Here is an 18,575-nt window from a genome sequence, read left to right on the forward strand (position 1 = left end):
GACTCCTCTCTGTCAACCCTGAAGTGCTCACCTGTACCATCTTTTAAAAAATCCCTCCCCTAATCTCACACTTTCATGTCTCTCTTCCCTTGGAGCCAACCTTCCTGAGTGATTTGTTTAAACTCACTGCGTCCTCTTCCTCACTCCTGTTCCCTCATCCCAGGATATCTGCACCCCATCACCACCATTCCACTGACACAGATATCTGTCTCTCATCTGTCTGTCTCCAAGATCCACTGACATCCACCTTCATCCCAAACCTGGCAGGCTCTTTTCAGTCCTTGTCTAACTTAACTTCTGCAGGACTGGACTCAGCTCACCACAACTACCTTCTGGGATGACTCTTGGACTCTCTGTCAACAAAGCTCTTATGTGAAACCGCTAACTGTCAGCCCCATGCTGTTTCTGGGCCCTGGATCACCTGTTCTGCCTAGCTGACTTGGTGGCTGTCTAACTGCATAGGTTTCAACTAACTTCATGGGCCCACTTTGCTTGCACTTCATCTCATGCCTGCTCTACACACCCAGAGCCTCAGGTTGCACTAAGTCTGAAAGTGGGGCGGAGTTAATACCCTGTGCAAGGGACTTTTGATTGATGGGGTAACAGGAGTGGTGGGCAAGTTCCCATATCTTCCTCTCCCCTTCCCAGCCCTTTGTGTCATAGCCCAGGGACTGTCCATGTTCACGGTATTCCACACAGCCTCTCAAAAGACCACCTGTGGGGACAGAGCAGCTAAGTGGTGCCCCGTGAATTCATGTGTGCTCACACTGGCTCTCTTCCTTCCCTCCCTCCCCCTTTCTAGCTTGCCTCCTTCCTGGAACTTTACTCTCTCCTAAAGAAGGGGCATGTGAGTTTCTGCCTCAGGCTCTGCTTTCTTCAGAATCCAGGCTCAGGTGCGTTTTGGAGCCTCCATGCCTCTGTCCATCCTCGCTCCATGACTGCTCCTTCTGAATATCCTATGAGGCCCTTTTCCCCTTTCAGCCCCTTTTACTGGCATTCCTCTAGGTTCTGTTAAAGGTTCTCTTGTAGGGGCTCTATCCACTTTCAGCACTCTGACTACTAATCTAACAACTCCCAAATGTTAACCTCCAGCACTCTCTCCTGAGCTCTGGTCGTAGCTATCTAGGACAGAGGCAAACTGCGTCTCTCAAAGTCTATTCTCTGTTTCTCCTTCCTAGTAACAGAATCCCCTAGTTTCTAAGTAGGTACATGGTCACCCACAGTGAGGACCATATTTCCCAGCGGGCTTTGTAGCTCCATGTGGCTTGTGACCAAGGTGGCCAGTGGGCTCTAAGTGGTAGTGATGTGTGCAGTTCCCGGGCTTTGTGTCCAACAAAGGTTTGCTCTCTCCCCATTATGCTTTTCCCTTCCACGCGGCTCCCAAAAATACATGGCTGGTGCCCCACTTTAGACTAGAGATGAGGGCAACACCCTAGGAGTGCGAGAACAACAGAATAGGGGAGACAGATCCCAGACACCGGTAAGCCACCAGATCAGCCACAGGCTGCTCATACCCAAACTGCTACACAGGAGAAAAAAACCCTCCTGTCTTGTTTACATTGTCTCTTTGGGTTTCTGTAGCAGCAACTGAACCTTAATCCTAACTGATATATCAACTGCCAACTAAACATCACCATTTCTTTATCTCAGGCACCCTCAACTCAGCTTGTCCCAACTCATCTTCCCCAATCGCCTCTTCCAACCTCCCTCCACCCAAACCTTCTATATCTTTCTGAAAAGCACCATCACATCCCCAAGTTTACCAAGTCACAACTCTGGGTAAAACCCTCAACTGTCCCTCTCTCTCAGCACCATGCCCAACATTCAGTCAGTCACCAAGCCCAATGGTGCTGCCCCCTAAACACCTCCCAAATATCTCCATTTTCCTGCATCCCTATGCTCACTATTCTAGTCCATGCCACGACTATCTCTCATCTGGACCACCAAAGCCTCCTAATTGATGTTCCCTCCTTGATGTGACCAGAAGATCTTTATATGCAGACTGATCATGTTATTTTCACATCCCTGGTAAAAGTCTATTAATGACTGCCATTGCCTCTATGATAAAGGATGTGCCAACTTGCATGACTTATACAGAGGATGAGTATCCTTTTGCATTAATTATTAATAACATACCCCTTTCATTCTCACAAGTGTCCAGATTTGGATGATAAACTCCACGGTCACATATTTACAAGGCTGATCACACACTGGCCTCACACTGTCCCTTTGGGCTTGCCTCTCATGGCTGGTCTCTTGTTTACGGCATTACGACCTCTTAATTAAATCTTCAAATTTGCCATATTTTCTGACCTCATGGCCTTTGTGCATGTCTTTTCTCTGCTTAGAATCTTCTTCCTTCTCTTCTTCACAAATCTCATTCCTACTCATCTTTTAAGCATTGTTATGGATGTATTTCTGTCTCCTACAATTCATAGGTTAAGGTCCTTACCCTCAGTATCTCAGAGTGTGACCTTATTTGGAAGGAGGGTCTTTCCTAAATTAAATGAAGTCATTTAGTGTGGCCCAACTCCAATATGATTAGTAACCTTATAAAAGGGGAAATTAAGAGGCAGACATACAAACAAGGAGAATACCATGTGAACACGAGGATAGTTATTCACAGTCAGGAACAGATTCTCCATCATAGCTCAGCAGGAATCAATCCTGCTGACACCTTGATCTCAGATTTCTGCCCTTCAGAACTGAGACAATAAATTTCTGTGGTTAAACCACTCAGTTTGTGGTACTTTGTTAATGGCAGCCCTAGCAAATTAAAACAATCATTAACAGGTGAGTGAGTAAACAGATTGTGCTATATACCATGGAATACAAAGGAATGAGCTATTGAAACACACAGCAGTGTGGGAGAATTTAAAAATAACTGCGCAGCATGGAAGAAGTCAGATTAAAAAAAATAGTATATAATGTACATGCAATTCTATAAAATGCAAACTAACTCAGAGTGAGAGAAAATACACCACTGGTTCCCCAGGGGTGAAGGCAGGGAAGCAATGGTGTACAGGTATGTGTGCCCAGTCACTCAGTCATGGCAGACTCTATGAGGCCCCATGGACTGTACCAGGCTTCTCTGTCCACGGGGTTTCCCAGGCAATAATATTGGAGTGGGTTGCTGTTTCCTTCTCCAGGGGATCTCCCCAACACAGGAATCAACCCTGAGTCTCCTGAGTCCCCTGCATTGCCAGGTGGATGCTTTACCCTGGGAAGCCACATTTATGTGTGGCACACCTGGATCCGAAGGAGCACAGGAAAACTTTTGGAGATTATGGATATATTCATCATCCTGATCATGAATATGGATATATTCATCATCCTGGTTTCATGAATAAGTCAGAAGTCATCAAGTTGTATATATATAGTTTATTATACATCAATTATATCTCAGTAAAGTTTTATTTTTTTTTAAAGTAACTCTACATAAACTAAATGTTGTTCTCTGAATCTAGATTATTACATTCTTCCATGAGAAATGCTGGTGTGTGTGTGTGTGTGTGTGTGTGTGTGTGAGCACTCAGTGATGTCTAACTCTGCAACCCTATGGACCAACACCCACCAGGCTCCTCGGTCCATGGAACTTTCCAGGCAAGAATACTGGAGTGGGTTGCCATTTACTTCTCCAGGGGATCTTCCCTACCCAGAGACTGAATCCAAGTTTCTTGCATCTCCTGCATTGGCAGGTGGCTTCTTTAAGAGTTGAGTCACCACAGAAGCCCCGAGAAAGCTGGTATATAAGGGGTATTCGCAATCATCTTTGGAACATTCCATATGTCACCTTAATAAGACAGATTTACCCCAGAAGGAGTCTATATTATGGATAGAACAGTGAGTACATCTTGAAGGTGGTCACATGAAGTGACCCAGCAAAGACCAGACATGTACCTTATTAACAAGTATTTTCTTTACAGCTGGAAAATGGGGTATGATGTTCTACTCTCTGAACATATAATTGTTCTAATGTCCCTAAAAATAACTACTTCAAACTGAGCTCTAATATAGAGACATCTTAATTTCAACATTATTGGAAAGTATAAAATAATTCAAAGGTATCATATGATTTAAGAAAGGATAAAACTTTATGTAATTATCCATGAATTCTTTACCTGGCAAAGGAATATTTTAACACATTAATAAGAAGAGAAAGACAATAATTAATCTGTTAGCTTTTGTCCTGCCAATTTGCTGCCTGAAAGTGGTGACTATATTAAGCCAATGCTTAGGACTTATTTGTTCCACTTTTCCTTGTTCCAGATTTTTCATGTAGATGTCCTTTGATATAATCTAGAAGGACAAGATTAAAATGTGACCCAAAGAAAAGAATTCTGCAGGAGGCTGCAACTTACCAGACGGCCAGTTCAAATTCTGGAAGGGAGGAGTAACTAGCCAGGTAGGTCCCACAGTAACTGAAGGAAAGTAAAGTGTAGTCTAGGAGAACGTTGCCTGTAATATAAAAACCCATTATAAGGATTTAATCATGTTCAGATTAACCATAGTCTTATCGTTTAATTTCCCTTATTTAATAATTTTTACATAATTCAAAAGCTTTGGCCCCTAGAATACGAGATGTCTTGACTGACATCTAACACTATTAATAGAAAGTTATGAGCAAAGTTAAGATCCATTTTAAAAAGATTTTAGAGTGAATTAAGCCATGAGGTCTCTGTCTCGTGACTCCAGTGCAAAATTGGGTACACTATACTGTGTACGTCCCCATGTGACTTGAAATGGCCCAAGAATAAATACACAAAACATGGTAATTAGAAAAGTTATTCATTCAAACAACTTGAAAAACCTTGAAGAGCTGCCATAATTCTAGCTTGCTTCCATATCTCTGCCCCGTAGGTCATATCTGGCCCTTAGCTTAATATCTTTCGGTCTTTAGAACAGCTAAAAAAGTTCTTTTCTCATTTGTACCTGCAGCTGAAGAAATGAAACATGACTTTAAAAGTCTTAGCAACATGTTTAAAATGTGCATAGTGAGGATGCTAATACAGGGAAGTATCTGCTTCTGCCTTCCTTATATGTGAGGCTCTGGTTTCCCCTCCTTTAGCTGCTGCTCCTCAGTGTGGTTCCATAGATGCAAGCTTTGCCTTCTATGTTTGTCTTCTTTACATTCATGTCTTTGTATCACTTTTTACCTCTACCTTCAACAACAATAACAAAAATGTTATCAATTTAACACTCTGCCTAGCAAGTATAAGCTTTTAAATAATTGTGACCTTGATAAGCAGAAAAACTTCATCTCAGTTTAAGAAACTGTTATAAATGAATGTTGAAAAATAAATAAAATGAATATTGAGACGGAAGACTTTATGCTTTTGGACATTGCTAGTCTTGTTTTCCACTGCTCTATCAGAATATCTGTCTTTTTTCCCTATCAGTTCATAAATGGTCTGAAAATACTTGGTCATATTTTTCAAATATTTTCCTCACTTCGTTGTTTGCTTTTTAATTTTTATGGTATTTTAGATGTTCACAAGCTTTAAATTTGTATGTAATCAAAAATATGTCTATTCTAAGTTGCAACCTTTATGTGAAAAGTTCTCTTCCGTCCTCAAATTATTTCAATTTTCCACCACATATTTTCTACTTTTGACGGGTTTGTTGTTTATAATGAGCTCTTATTTTTGTTTGATATAAGTTTTGGTGTATAGTATAACAATAAGTACATAACTTGCTACTTTCGTTCTAATTAGTTTTCTTAACACCATCATTGAATAATCCAGATCATCTATTGTGTGTGTGTGTGTGTGTGTGTGTGTGTGTGTGTGTGTACATGTCTGGAAGCATCTTCATCATATACTTAGCTTTATAGATCCTAGACCCTATCCCCAGCCTTCAACTCTTCCACTGATGGAGTGATCCCTATACCAATACCACAATCTACCTGTCTACAGCACCATTATGCTAAGAGGGCCCTTGGCCTTGGCATCAACCTCTTTCAAATTATTCTCATTCTCTACTTTTTGTTCTGGAAGAACATTTATTTAAGTACTCCTGGCTCTCTAAAACATGATAAACCTATGATTTACATTCTGTGAAGAATATGAGAAATATAATAACTATAATTTTCATGCAGAAATATGCTTCTTTATGTTTAAATATTTTATATCAGTGACTTTTATGTTTTTCTTCATGAGGTCAGTCATATTTCTTCCTTGAAGCATTCCTAAGCATTTAAATCTTCCAATTGCATGGATATTTATTTTGAAATCAGCATCTTACTGGCATTATTTTATTAGTCTTAGCACACTATTATCTATTAACTCCTTTTCCATAGGTGTAATTTTTCTGTTTCATATTATGTTGCATTGGCTGGAAACTCCAAGTTGGTTTTAATATTAGTGGTAACAACAGGTATCCTCAGTGACTTAGTCCTAACTTAATTGTAAATGCTTTTAGAGTTTCATTATTTAACATGAATGCTGGCTATTGGTTTGAATTAACTTTCATTGCTTGAACAGGGCAACAGCCAAATAATAAAGCTTGGGGAAATTTTAAAGAAGAAGGGTAGTTACATTCATGTACTGCCATACTTTGGAGATTATGGGTTTGGCTTCAGACCAGTGCAATAAAGCAAATATTGCATAAAGAATGTCACAAGATATTTTTGGTTTCCCAGTACATATAAAAGTTATATTTAAACTATACTGTAGTCTAGTAAGTGTGCAATAGAATTATGTTTTTAAAATGTACCTTTCTTAATTTTAAAATAGTTTATTACCAAAAGATGGGGCTTCCTTGATAGCTCAGCTGGTAAAGAATCTACCTGCAATTCAGGACACTCTGGTTCAATTCCTGGGTTGGGAAGATCTGCTGGAGAAGGTATAGGTTACCCACTCCAGTATTCTTGGACTTCCCTGGTGACTCAGACTGTAAAGAATCTGCCTGCAATGTGGGAGACCTGGGTTCAGTCCCTGGGTTGGGACGATCCCCTGGAGAAGAGATTACCAAAAGATGCTAAGCATCATTTGAGCCTTTAGTAAATAACAATCTTTTTGCTGGTGGAGGGACTTGCCTAGATGTTAATGGCTGCTGACTGATTGGGGAAATGATTGCTGAAGGCTGGGTGGCTGTGGCAATTATAGTAAGACAACAATGAAGTTTGCCACGTCAAAGTCTCTTCCTTTCACGAATGATATCTCTGTAACAGGCAGTGCTGTTTGATAGCATTTTACCCAGTGTAGAACTCCTTTCAAAACTGAAGTCAGTCTGCTCAAACTCTACCATCACTTTATCAACCAAGTTTAGGTAACATTCTAAGCCCTTTCTTGTCATTTCAACAATCTCATAGCATTGTCACCAGAAATAGATTCCAACTCAATAAGCCACTTTCTTAGCTCATCCGTGAAAAGAAATGCCTCCTCTGTTTAAGTTTTACAATGAGAGTGCAGCAATTCAGTCACATCTTCAGGCTCCACTTCTCATTCTAGTTCTCTCGCTATTTCCACCACATCTGCAATGACTTCCTCCACTGAAGTCTTTTTTTTTTTTTTTTAGTCTTGAACTGCTCAGTCACCCATCAGGGTTGGAATCCACTCCTTTCAAACTCCTATTAGTATTGATATTTTGACCTCTTTCAATGAATTACAAATGTTCTTAATTGCATCTAGAATGGTGAATATTTTTTAGAGGTTTTCAATCCATTAATACTTTGCCCAGACCTACTAAAGGAGTCACTCCCTACGGCACCTACAGTCTTACAAAATATATTTCTTGAACAATAGGACTTGACTGGAGAAGTTACTTCTTGATCCACAGGCTGCAGAAGGGATGTTGTGTTATCAGGCATGAAAACAACATTAATCTCTTTGTATGTCTCTATCAGAACCCTTGGGTGACCAGCTGCACTGTCAATGAGCAGTAATATTTTGAAAGGAATTTCTTTTCCGAGCAGTAGTCTCAATAGTGAAATATTAAATTATTAAACATTAAATATTTTACTGAATATTAAAATATTTAGTAAAACATGCTGTAAATAGATATGCTCTCATCCAGGATGTGTAGAGTAGAGACAACAGGATTTGTAGAGTACACACAGAGTAGATTTACCATAACTTTTAAGAGCTCTAGATTTTCAAAATGATAAATGAGCATTGGCGTCAATGTCAAGTCACAAGCTGCATTTATCTCTAACAAGAGTCAGCCTGCCTTTGAAGCTTTGAAACCAGGTACTGATATCTTCCTCTATTTCTTTGCATTGATCACTGAGGAAGGCTTTCTTATCTCTCCTTGCTATTCTTTGGAACTCTGCATTCAAATGGGTATATCGTTCCTTTTCTCCTTTGCTTTTCGCTTCCCTTCTCTTCACAGCTATTTGTAAGGCCTCCTCAGACAGCCATTTTGCTTTTTTGCATTTCTTTTTCCTGGGGATGGTCTTGATTCCTGTCTCCTGTACAATGCCATGAACCTCCATCCATAGTTCATCAGGCACTGTGTCTATCAGATCTAGTCCCTTAAGTCTATTTCTCACTTCCACTGTATAGTCATAAGGGATTTGATTTAGGTCATACCTGAATGGTCCAATGGTTTTCTCCACTTTCTTCAATTTCAGTCTGAATTTGGCAATAAGGAGTTCATTATCTGAGCCACAGTCAGCTCCTGGTCTTGTTTTTGTTGACTGTATAGAGCTTCTCCATCTTTGGCTGCACAGAATACAATCAATCTGATTTCGGTGTTGACCATCAGGTGATGTCCATGTGTAGAGTCTTCCCTTGTGTTGTTGGAAGAGGGTGTTTGTTATGACCAGTGCGTTCTCTTGGCAGAACTCTATTAGCCTTTGTCCTGCTTCATTCTGTACTCCAAGGCCAAATTTGCCTATTACTCCAGGTGTTTCTTGACTTCCTACTTTTGCATTCCAGTCCCCTATAATGAAAAGGACATCTTTTGTGGGTGTTAGTTCTACAAGGTCTTGTAGGTCTTCATAGAATTGTTCAACTTTAGCTTCTTCAGCATTACTATTCCGGGCATAGACTTGGATTACCATGATATTGAATGGTTTGCCTTGGAAACGAACAGAGATCATTCTGTCATTTTTGAGATTGCATCCAAGTACTACATTTTGGACTGTTTTGTTGACTATGATGACTACTCCATTTCTTCTAAGGGACTCCTAACCACAATAGTAGATTTAATGGTCATCTGAGTTAAATTCACCCATTCCAGTCCATCTTAGTTCACTGATTCCTAGAATGTCAATGTTCACTCTTGCCATCTCTTGTTTGACCACATCCAATTTGCCTTGATTCATGGACCTAACATTCCAAGTTCCTATGCAACATTGCTCTTTACAGCATTGAACCTTGCTTCTATCACCAGTCCCATCCACAACTGGGTATTGGTTTTGCTTTGGCTCCATCTCTTCATGCTTTCTGGAGTTATTTCTCCACTGATCTCCAATAGCATGTTGGGCACCTACCAACCTGGGGAATTCATCTTTCAGTGTCCTATCGTTTTTTCTTTTCATACTGTTCATGGGATTCTCAAGGCAAGAATACTGAAGTGGTTTGCCATTCCCTTCTCCAGTGGACCACATTCTGTCAGGTCAGAAATGGTAGGGATCTAACAGAAGCAGAAGATATTAAGAAGAGGTGGTAAGGATACACAGAAGAACTGTACAAAAAAGTTCTTCACGACCCAGATAATCACGATGGTGTGATCACTCACCTAGAGCCAGACATCCTGGAATGTGAAGTCAAGTGGACCTTAGGGAGCATCACTACAAACAAAGCTAGTGGAGGTGATGGAATTCCAGTTGAGCTATTTCAAATCCTGAAAGATGATACTGTGAAAGTGCTGCACTCAATATGCCAGCAAATTTGGAAAACTCAGCAGTGGCCACAGGACTGGAAAAGGTCAGTTTTCATTCCAATCTCAAAGAAAGCCAATGCCAAAAAATGCTCAAACTACCACACAATTGCACTCATCGCCTAGTGGGCTACCACCTATGGGGTCGCACAGAGTCAGACATGACTGAAGCAACTTAGAAGCAGCAGCAGCACACAATAGTAAAGTAATGCTTAAAATTCTCCAAGCCAGGCTTCAGCAATACGTGAACCGTGAACTTTCAGATGTTCAAGCTGGTTTTAGAAAAGGTAGAGGAACCAGAGATCAAATTGCCAACATCCGCTGGATCATCGAAAAAGCAAAAGAGTTCCAGAAAAATATCTATTTTTCCTTTATTGACTAGGCCAAAGCCTTTGACTGTGTGGACCACAATAAACTGTGGAAAATTCTGAAGGAGATGGGAATACCAGACCACCTGACCTGCCTCTTGAGAAACCTGTATGCAGGCCAGGAAGCAACAGTTAGAACTGGACATGGAACAACAGACTGGTTCCAAATAGAAAAAGGAATACGTCAACACTGTATATTGTCACCCTGCTTATTTAACTTCTGTGCAGAGTACATCATGAGAAACTCTGGGCTGGAGGAAGCACAAGCTGGAATCAAGATTGCCAGGAGAAATATCAATAACCTCAGATATGCAGATGACACCACGCTTATGGCAGAAAGTGAAGAAGAACTAAAGAGCCTCTTGATGAAAGTGAAAGAGGAGAGTAAAAAAGTTGGCTTAAAGCTCAACATTCAGAAAACGAAGATCATGGCATCCGGTCCCTTCACTTCATGGCAAATAGATGGGAAACAGTGTCAGACTTTATTTTTGGGGGCTCCAAAATCATTTCAGATGGTGATTGCAGCCATGAAATTAAAAGGCACTTACTCCTTGGAAGGAAAGTTATGACCAACCTAGATAGCATATTCAAAAGCAGACATTACTTTGTCAACAAAGGTCCATCTAGTCAAGGCTATAGTTTTTACAGTAGTCATGTATGGATGTGAGAGTTGGACTATAAAGAAAGCGAAGTGCCGAAGGATTGATGCTTTTCAACCGTGGTGTTGGAGAAGACTCTTGAGAGTCCCTTGGACTGCAAGGAGATCCATCCAGTCCATCCTAAAGGTGATCATTTGGTGTTCACTGGTGTACATTAGGAGGACTGATGTTGAAGCTGAAACTCCAATACTTTGGACACATGCTGCAAAGAGCTGACTCATTTGAAAAGATCCTGAGAAAGATTGAGGGCAGGAGGAGAAGGGGATGACAGAGGATGAGATGGTTGGATGGCATCACTGACTCGATGGACGTGAGTCTGAGTGAACTCTGGGAGTTGGTGATGGAGAGGGAGGCCTGATGTGCTGCGGTTCATGGGGTCGCAAAGAGTCGGATACAACTGAGCGACTGAACTGAACTGACCTCTTCTCTCTATTAAAGTCCTAGAAGACATCTTCTTCCAGTACAAAGCTGATTTATCTAAATACAGTGAAAATCTGTTCCATAGTCTAGCCACCTTTATTAATTATCTTAGCAAGATCTTTTGAATGACTTCCTACAGCTTCTACAGCAGCACTTGTTGCTTCACCTTACACTTTTATATCATGGAGATGACTTCTTTCTTTAAACCTCATGAACTGATAGCTTTGAATTTTTCTTCTGCAGCTTCCTCAGCTCTCTCAGTCTTCATAGAACTGAAGAGTTAGGGCCTGGCTTTTGAACAGGTTTTGGCTTAAGGGAATTCAAGGCTATTTGCTCATCAGTTCAGTTCAGTTCAGTTCAGTCACTCAGTTGTGTCCAACTCTTTGCAACCCCATGAATCACAGCATGCCAGGCCTCCCTGTCCATCACCATCTCCCGGAGTTCACCCAGACTCACGTCCATCGAGTCCGTGATGCCATCCAGCCATCTCATACAGATCATTAAAACTTTCTCCATATCATCAATGATGCTATTTTGCTTTCTTATATCTGTGTTCACTTTGAATTTCCTTTAAGAACTTTTCCTTTGCATTCACAACTTAGTTTACTATTTGGTGCAAGAGGCCTCGCTTTTGACTGCTCTCGGCTTTTGACATGTCTTCTTCACTGAGGTTAATTATTTCTAGCTTTTGATTTAAAGGGAGAGGTGTGTGACTCCTCCTCTCATCTGAACACTCAGAGGCCATTGTAGGGTTATTGTGCTGTATGCTCAGTTGTTTCAGTTGTGTTCGACTCTTTGAGAGACTATGGACTGTAGCCTGCCAGACTCCTGTCCATGGGATTCTCCAGGCAAGAAAACTGGAGTGGGTTGCCGTTTCCTCCTCCAGGGGATCTTCCCAACCCAGGGATCGACCCACATCTCCAGTGCCTCCTGCACTGCAAACAGATTCTTTACCACTGAGCTACCAGGGAAGTTATTAATGGCTTAATTTCAATATTGTAGGGTTGTTAATGGGCTTAATTTCAATATTGCTGTGTCTCAAGAAATAGAGAGGCCTGAGGAGGGAGAGAGAGAGACAGGGGAATGGTTGCTAGTGGAACAGTCAGCACATAACAAAAGATTTAGAGATTAAGTCTGTCATCTTATATGGGTGTAGTTTGTGGCACCCCCAAACAAATACAATAGTAACTGTATTCTATTGAATAGGTCACTGATCATTACAACAAATGTTATAATAATGAGAAAGCTTGAAAAATTGTAAGAACTACTAAAATGTGACACAGAGACAAGAAGTGAGCAAATACTTGTCGTAAAAATGGTGCCAGTAGACTGGCTCAATGCAGGGCTGCAATGAACCTTCAATCTTTAAAAAATACAGTATCTATAAGGCACAATAAAGTGAAGCATAATAGAACAAGATATGCCTGTAGATAGTTCCCAATGTGCAGTAGGCCAGTCTGCGACAGTTGTGTCTATGAATGAGTTAATAATAACTCAAATGGTAGGAAACATTGATTGACATTGTATATATGATATATGGAGAAGGAAGCGGCAACCCACTCCACTATTCTTGCCTGGGAAATTCCATGGACAGAGGAGCCTAGTGTACTGTCCATGGGGTTGCAAGAGTCAGACATGACTAAAAAACGTGTGAGATATATAGATATATATATGTATATACACATATATATACATATATTTTCACAGACATTATATATTATGCAATTATATGTTATATATAATTTCATTTGTTAACAGAAGATACCATTATCTTCATTTCATGCATAAGGAAATTGAGGCTCAGAGACTTATCCTTTAGAAGTTATATGATATCCATTCAGTTAGATTTTCAATAAATCATAAGGAAAGAAAATATTGTTCTGAAAAAGCTTTACAAACAGCATTTACTGCTATAATAGAGTATTCTAATCCAGCACCTTTCAAGTTTAATGTACATATGAATCACCTAGGGAATCTGGTTAAAGTGTAGATTACAGTTCAGTAGGTATTGGATGAGAGCAGAGTTTCTGCATTTACAAGCATCCTAGGTGGTGCAATGTTGATGGTAAGGAGAACACATATTGAGTAGCAAGGCTCTATCCTACTTAATTAAATTCTCAGTGATCCCCCTGTTTCCTTCCTTATAAATGTGTATTCCTAAAAAACAAAACGAAAACCACCAAAACTGAAAAAACAATCTTTCAAAAAAAAGGAAAGAAAGAAAGAAAACTTTCACGTATAAGAGCTAGATCTGGTCACATCTTAAGACAAAATCTTTCAGTCATGTCAGAGGAAGCGTCTTGTAAGATACCTTTTAATTTGGTCCTTCTGGTTAATCCAGGAAAGTTGTATATGTATATGAGTGGTCTTAGCCGTCGATCAGAAAAAGCCACAACTTCATAAGGAATGTTAGTTGCCACGACGCCCACAATTCCATTCATACACTGGAGTACAGTTCTTTTCTTGGTTTCAATATTGATAAATATTACGAAATTCCCAGAAGGGTAGCAAATGGTGCTGTCGTTGACAAAATGAACATTCTGCTTGGGGAATCCTTGCACCCATCTTTGGGAAAAAATAGGTCACATCAATAGAATAGAATACATTTCAAATACCTTTTCTTTCTGTTTTAAACAAAGCAAACAATAGATCATGAACAGTTTTGAAACTCATCTATTCTCTTTTCACCCCCTTTCTGCCCCAAACCATCTCTCAGATGAAAGAACACTCAAGGTTGCTGTGCGACCAGTTCCAGCTCAGGCACTAAAGAAACTTTAGTGTAGACCTAAAGTTTCACAGGTCTTGAGAATCTTCTTCAGAGAGTTTTCTAGTAAAGCACAACCTCTGTTCACACCTCAAAGAAAATCTTCCTTCTGAGAAAATCCCAGAAGGATTTCTGAGGTCTTGTATGCATGGAAAAGAAAAAGTTAAAACAAGAGAGACCAAAAAGAGCTTGATCCTAATAGAAAACAGGTGCATCCTCGGCCTTACCTTTAAAACTAGTTTTGATTTTAAAAATAAATGTTTAAAAAAGCTTTAAATAAGATAGCCTGGATCCACCTGAAACTATCACAAGGTTGTTGATCAGCTATATTCCAATATAAAATGAAAAGTTAAAATAAAAAAAGAGAGAGAGCCTGCTTAGTGGTTCGGAGCCAAATAGAAAATTGCTTCTTTACTAAGATGGAGTGTGTGCAGCTATGTTTTAGATCTAAAACTAGAGATAAATGCACAAATTAAAAGAAGTAAGTAGACATTAATGAAAAGGTTAGAACACAAAAGTAATATATTTTTAAGTAAGGAGTGTGTGGTGAATGTTAAGCTAGAGGAAGAAGACAAAGACGAGAGTCTGAAATGAGGGGAGAGTCTACCTCTATTTAAATGTTACAGATAGGCTTAAGGATGATGGAGAGGATCCGAGAAGGACACTGGTTCAGAGAGAAGCTTCAAGGGAATAGGGAGTACAGCCAGGACCGATGAAGGATGCTGTGTGGAACACAGCGCAATTAACACTCCAGAATGTGGAAGAAAAGCAATGCCAACTTACACCTGCGCCGCGTTTTATGTTTTTCAAAGGCCACTATGGGTGCAAACAAATCCAGAGTCGGTGGATAGGAGAGAGAAGGAAGGGACTGATGGCCCTAAGTACGGAGAAAATCACCAAAGACCATTAGGATGGAAAGAGGGCTGTCACTGGGATGGGTGTGGGCGGTGGGGAACATACATGAAAGGAAAAGGTTATTGAAGGTAATAGTCAGAAAGAGGAGGCAGAAATTAAGAGTGTCGGAGAGAAGTACTGGGTAAGACAGCGGCGGGGTAGGGGGTGGGAGGTGAGTTGTGGGGGGCAAGGAGGAGTAAAAAGAGATGGAACTTGTCATTGAGTAAGGAAATGAGGGGAGCGAAGTCACAGAGAAAGGAAGTCTGCAGGAAGGCGTTGGTGGCTGAAGAAGAGGTCGAATTTGTGGGACGGCAGGTCTACAGGACAAGAGGAAGCAAAGGGTAGGGAGAGGTTGTAGTTCTGAGGGAAGAATTTCCGCGAGAGGAGTCAGTCGCAGGGACGCCGCACCTCACTGACAGGGACGCGCCAAGGGCGACGTTGTGGACTTCATCTCGCTCCCGGCCTTGCGCCATGGCCCAGATATTTCTCAGCCGGCCGGGGGCAGCCAACACCTGACCCAGGCCAGGGTCTGCAACGGTTACCCTAAAGTCCCTGGCTGCTGGGCTGGCAGAGCCACCACTGTTTACACCGTATCCGGGATACGGTAACTCCTGCGCCCATTGGTTCTGCCCTTTCGGCTGCTCTCTCTTGAGCCAAGCGGATTGGTGGAAGTGCTGAGCTGTCTCAACCAATGGGAGACCGGAGGGCGAAACAAGGGGCTGGCCCCAGGGTGGGTGCTGGAGTGATCCAGCCTCGGACAAGTAATCACACAAATAATAAATAGCAATAACAAGCTTTAATATTGAGTGCTGACCGTGCCAGACGTTGTTCCAAGGGCGGTTCAGATTATTTCATTTAATATTCAAATCCTCTATCAGACTCATTTTGTAGAAAAGGAAAGCAGAGTAAGAGAAGTAATTGCCCAAGACTACAAAACTGAGAGGGACTTAAAGCCAGATCGAGTCTAAATCTAGAGCTTCAAACCTTTGATTACTCATTACATACTCTAACATACCCTCCACTATTCCAAGGAGGCATACAGCTTCTGGAAGTAACGGATCAAAAAAGATTCGCAGTTTGTCCTTGCTTCCTCCCTTCCCCTTCCCTCTCTTGCCCTCCCCCCCGCCCCACCTTTACTTTTCCACTCCTTCCCTCCCTTCTGGTCCTCTTTCTTCCCTTCTTTACGTCTCTCCTTCTCATCTTGCCACCTTCTCTCTTCATTTCATTCGAAAATGTTAATATTTACTGAGTATTACCGTGCATTGTGCTAGTCGCTTGGAACAAAATAGTGGGCAAACCAGATACAGTTCTTTCTTTGTGGAACTTAGAAGAACTTCCTTCTTAGTGGGGCGCAACGAGTGAGGAATAGACATCCATTTCATTACATAAACGTAGTATGGTAGACTGAATTAAGAAGAAAAGAAAAAAGATATTATGAGGGCTTATGGTGTAATTCTCTCCTGGTTGCATGGGCAGTGTCAGAGCTGATTGCTGTGTTCATGTGCTGTTTTCACTGAGATTTAAAGGATAAAGAGTGATTGCTGAGGGGAGGGGATGGGGAAGGAATAGAGGACAGTTTTTTTTTAAAGTATCAAGGCAGGACAACAGATGGTAAGAACTGGGAAGAGCAGTGTTATTGAAATAGAGGAAGGTCAGTAGAAAACACTGAAGGCTGGAGAAGGAGCAAGGGCCAGGTAAAGGCCAAGTTGTGAATGCTGGTCTTTATCCTAAGAGCCAGGGAAAGACATTAAACGGTTTTAAATAGAGGAATGACAAGATAAGATTTATGTTTATAGAAGATCATTCTGCCTGCAGGATTATCATTTGGGTAGGAGAGTGGGGAGAATAGAAATAGGAAGATCTGTTAGGAATTGATTTCATGATTCTAACAAGGGAAGCAAAGCAGGGTTGTCGAGCTGAGCACTACTGGCATCTGGGACTGGATATGGGGGTAAGTCTCATTGCAGGATGTTTAGCAGCATCCCTGTTAATAGCACCTCCACTGTTGTGACAATCAAAAATGTCTAGGGACTTCCCTGGTGACTCAACGGTAAAGAATCCGCCTGCCAGTGCAAGAGAAATGGGTTTGATCCCTTATCAGGGAAGATCCCATATGCTTCAGAGCAACTAAGCCAGGGAGCAGCAACTACTGAGCCCATGTGTGGCAATTACTGAAGCCTCGGCACCTTGGAGTATGAGCTCTGCAACAGAAGCCACCGCAATGAGAAGCATGCGTACTGAAACCAGAGAGCAGCCCCGACTTGTTGCAACTAGAGAAAAGCCTGCGCAGCAACAAAGATCCAGCACAGCCAAGAATAAGTAAGTAAGATAATTTTTTTAAAATGTCTGTGGATATTGTCAAATGTTCCGTTGTGGGGTGGGGGCAAAATAACCCCCAAGTTGAAACCATTGATGAGGTAATGCGTTAAAAATATTTGAAAGGTAAAAACCTATATCAGGACTTTCCTGGTGGTCCAGCGAAGAAGACTTTGTTCCTAGTGCAGGGGGCCTGGGTTTGATCCCTAGTCAGGGAACTAAACCCCACATGCCGCATTTAAGAGCTTGTAAGCCACAACTAAAGATCCCACATGCCACAGTGAAGATCAAAGAGCCCGCATGTTGCAACTGAGACTTAGAACAACCAAATAAATAAATAAATATTAACAACAACAACAACTATGGGCTTTGGTGATGGATTGATAAAGAAGGGTAAGAGAGAAGGAAGAATCCAGGATGCTCCTGGGAGTCTGATTATCACAATCAGAGATGGTGATGGACTTTGCTGACATGGGGTGAGGAAGAAGTGGAGCTATGTGTTTCTGCCCTGAAGAATTTCTTTGCTGAAATGTGAGTGCCAAACACAGGTGGTGCTTGGTGTTAAGGGTCTGCACTGATTGGCTGACAGAATCCCACATTGCTGAGTCACAGAGTGAAGTGGCTTGGACAAGAGTCAAACTTTCTTCTCAAGTATTGCTTAAGCTCTGGATAGTTTCTGGTGCCACTCCCTCACTAGTTGACTTATTTGTGTTCCATCAAGCCCTCCCTGCACCCCCACCCCACCCCCAGAAAACACAATATTCCTTTAACTACAACTTGAGTATTTTAAAGCCATCACTAGAAAATAAGGTGAGGAGGCAAATCTTGCTACTGCTCCCAGAGTAAATGCCAGGTAGATGACAGAAGGTGGGAGAGAAGTGTGAACTCTAGGAAAGAGATACTGATCTGGGCTGGAATCAGCCATGACCTGAGATGCTGAACCTGCCCTGTGCTAGAGCAAAGGAGAAACTGAATAAAATCAAATTGAAAAAGCAGTGGAAAAGCATTTCTCTCTGCAATCTGGGTTTTAGATGAAAATGGAGGTCTCTAACTGGGTTTCTGGGGAATATCTCTGGCTGGTATTCAGGTGGAGAGGCCGTGACCTCTGCACCGTGCAGATCACAGGAAGCAGAGTGCTCTTTCTTTCTTAGTCTGGAAGGTGAAAGACAGACTATCCCAGAAAGGGACTTGGAGGGACAATTGAGGAAAATGGGTGAGTTCTCACTTTGAATGATTTTTGATATTAGAAATAAAATCTAAGACCCATACATTTAAAAAATCTAATCAGTGATGCAAGGAGCAGCCCCGAGCTTCCAAAGATGATAAGCA

The 18,575-nt window shown here is 41.3% G+C and overlaps 1 protein-coding gene across 3 annotated transcripts in view; it reads right to left on the reverse strand.

Moving 5' to 3' along the window:
* Window positions 1-15,517, reverse strand: part of CFAP43 (cilia and flagella associated protein 43) — a 114,834-nt gene extending 99,317 nt beyond the window's left edge. For all 3 annotated transcript variants that reach the window (XM_012102884.5, XM_060405176.1, XM_027960224.3), the window contains exons 1-3: window positions 15,339-15,517; window positions 13,584-13,837; window positions 4,362-4,458 (exon numbers count right to left, since the gene is read on the reverse strand). In XM_012102884.5, the coding sequence (XP_011958274.1) occupies window positions 4,362-4,458; window positions 13,584-13,837; window positions 15,339-15,403 (416 nt within the window). In that variant the 5' untranslated portion in view covers window positions 15,404-15,517. The remainder of the gene's footprint in view (window positions 1-4,361; window positions 4,459-13,583; window positions 13,838-15,338) is intronic.
* Between the last annotated feature and the right edge of the window lie 3,058 nt (window positions 15,518-18,575).

The sequence above is a fragment of the Ovis aries genome, chromosome 22, assembly GCF_016772045.2.
Source record: "Ovis aries strain OAR_USU_Benz2616 breed Rambouillet chromosome 22, ARS-UI_Ramb_v3.0, whole genome shotgun sequence".
Lineage (NCBI taxonomy): Eukaryota > Metazoa > Chordata > Mammalia > Artiodactyla > Bovidae > Ovis > Ovis aries.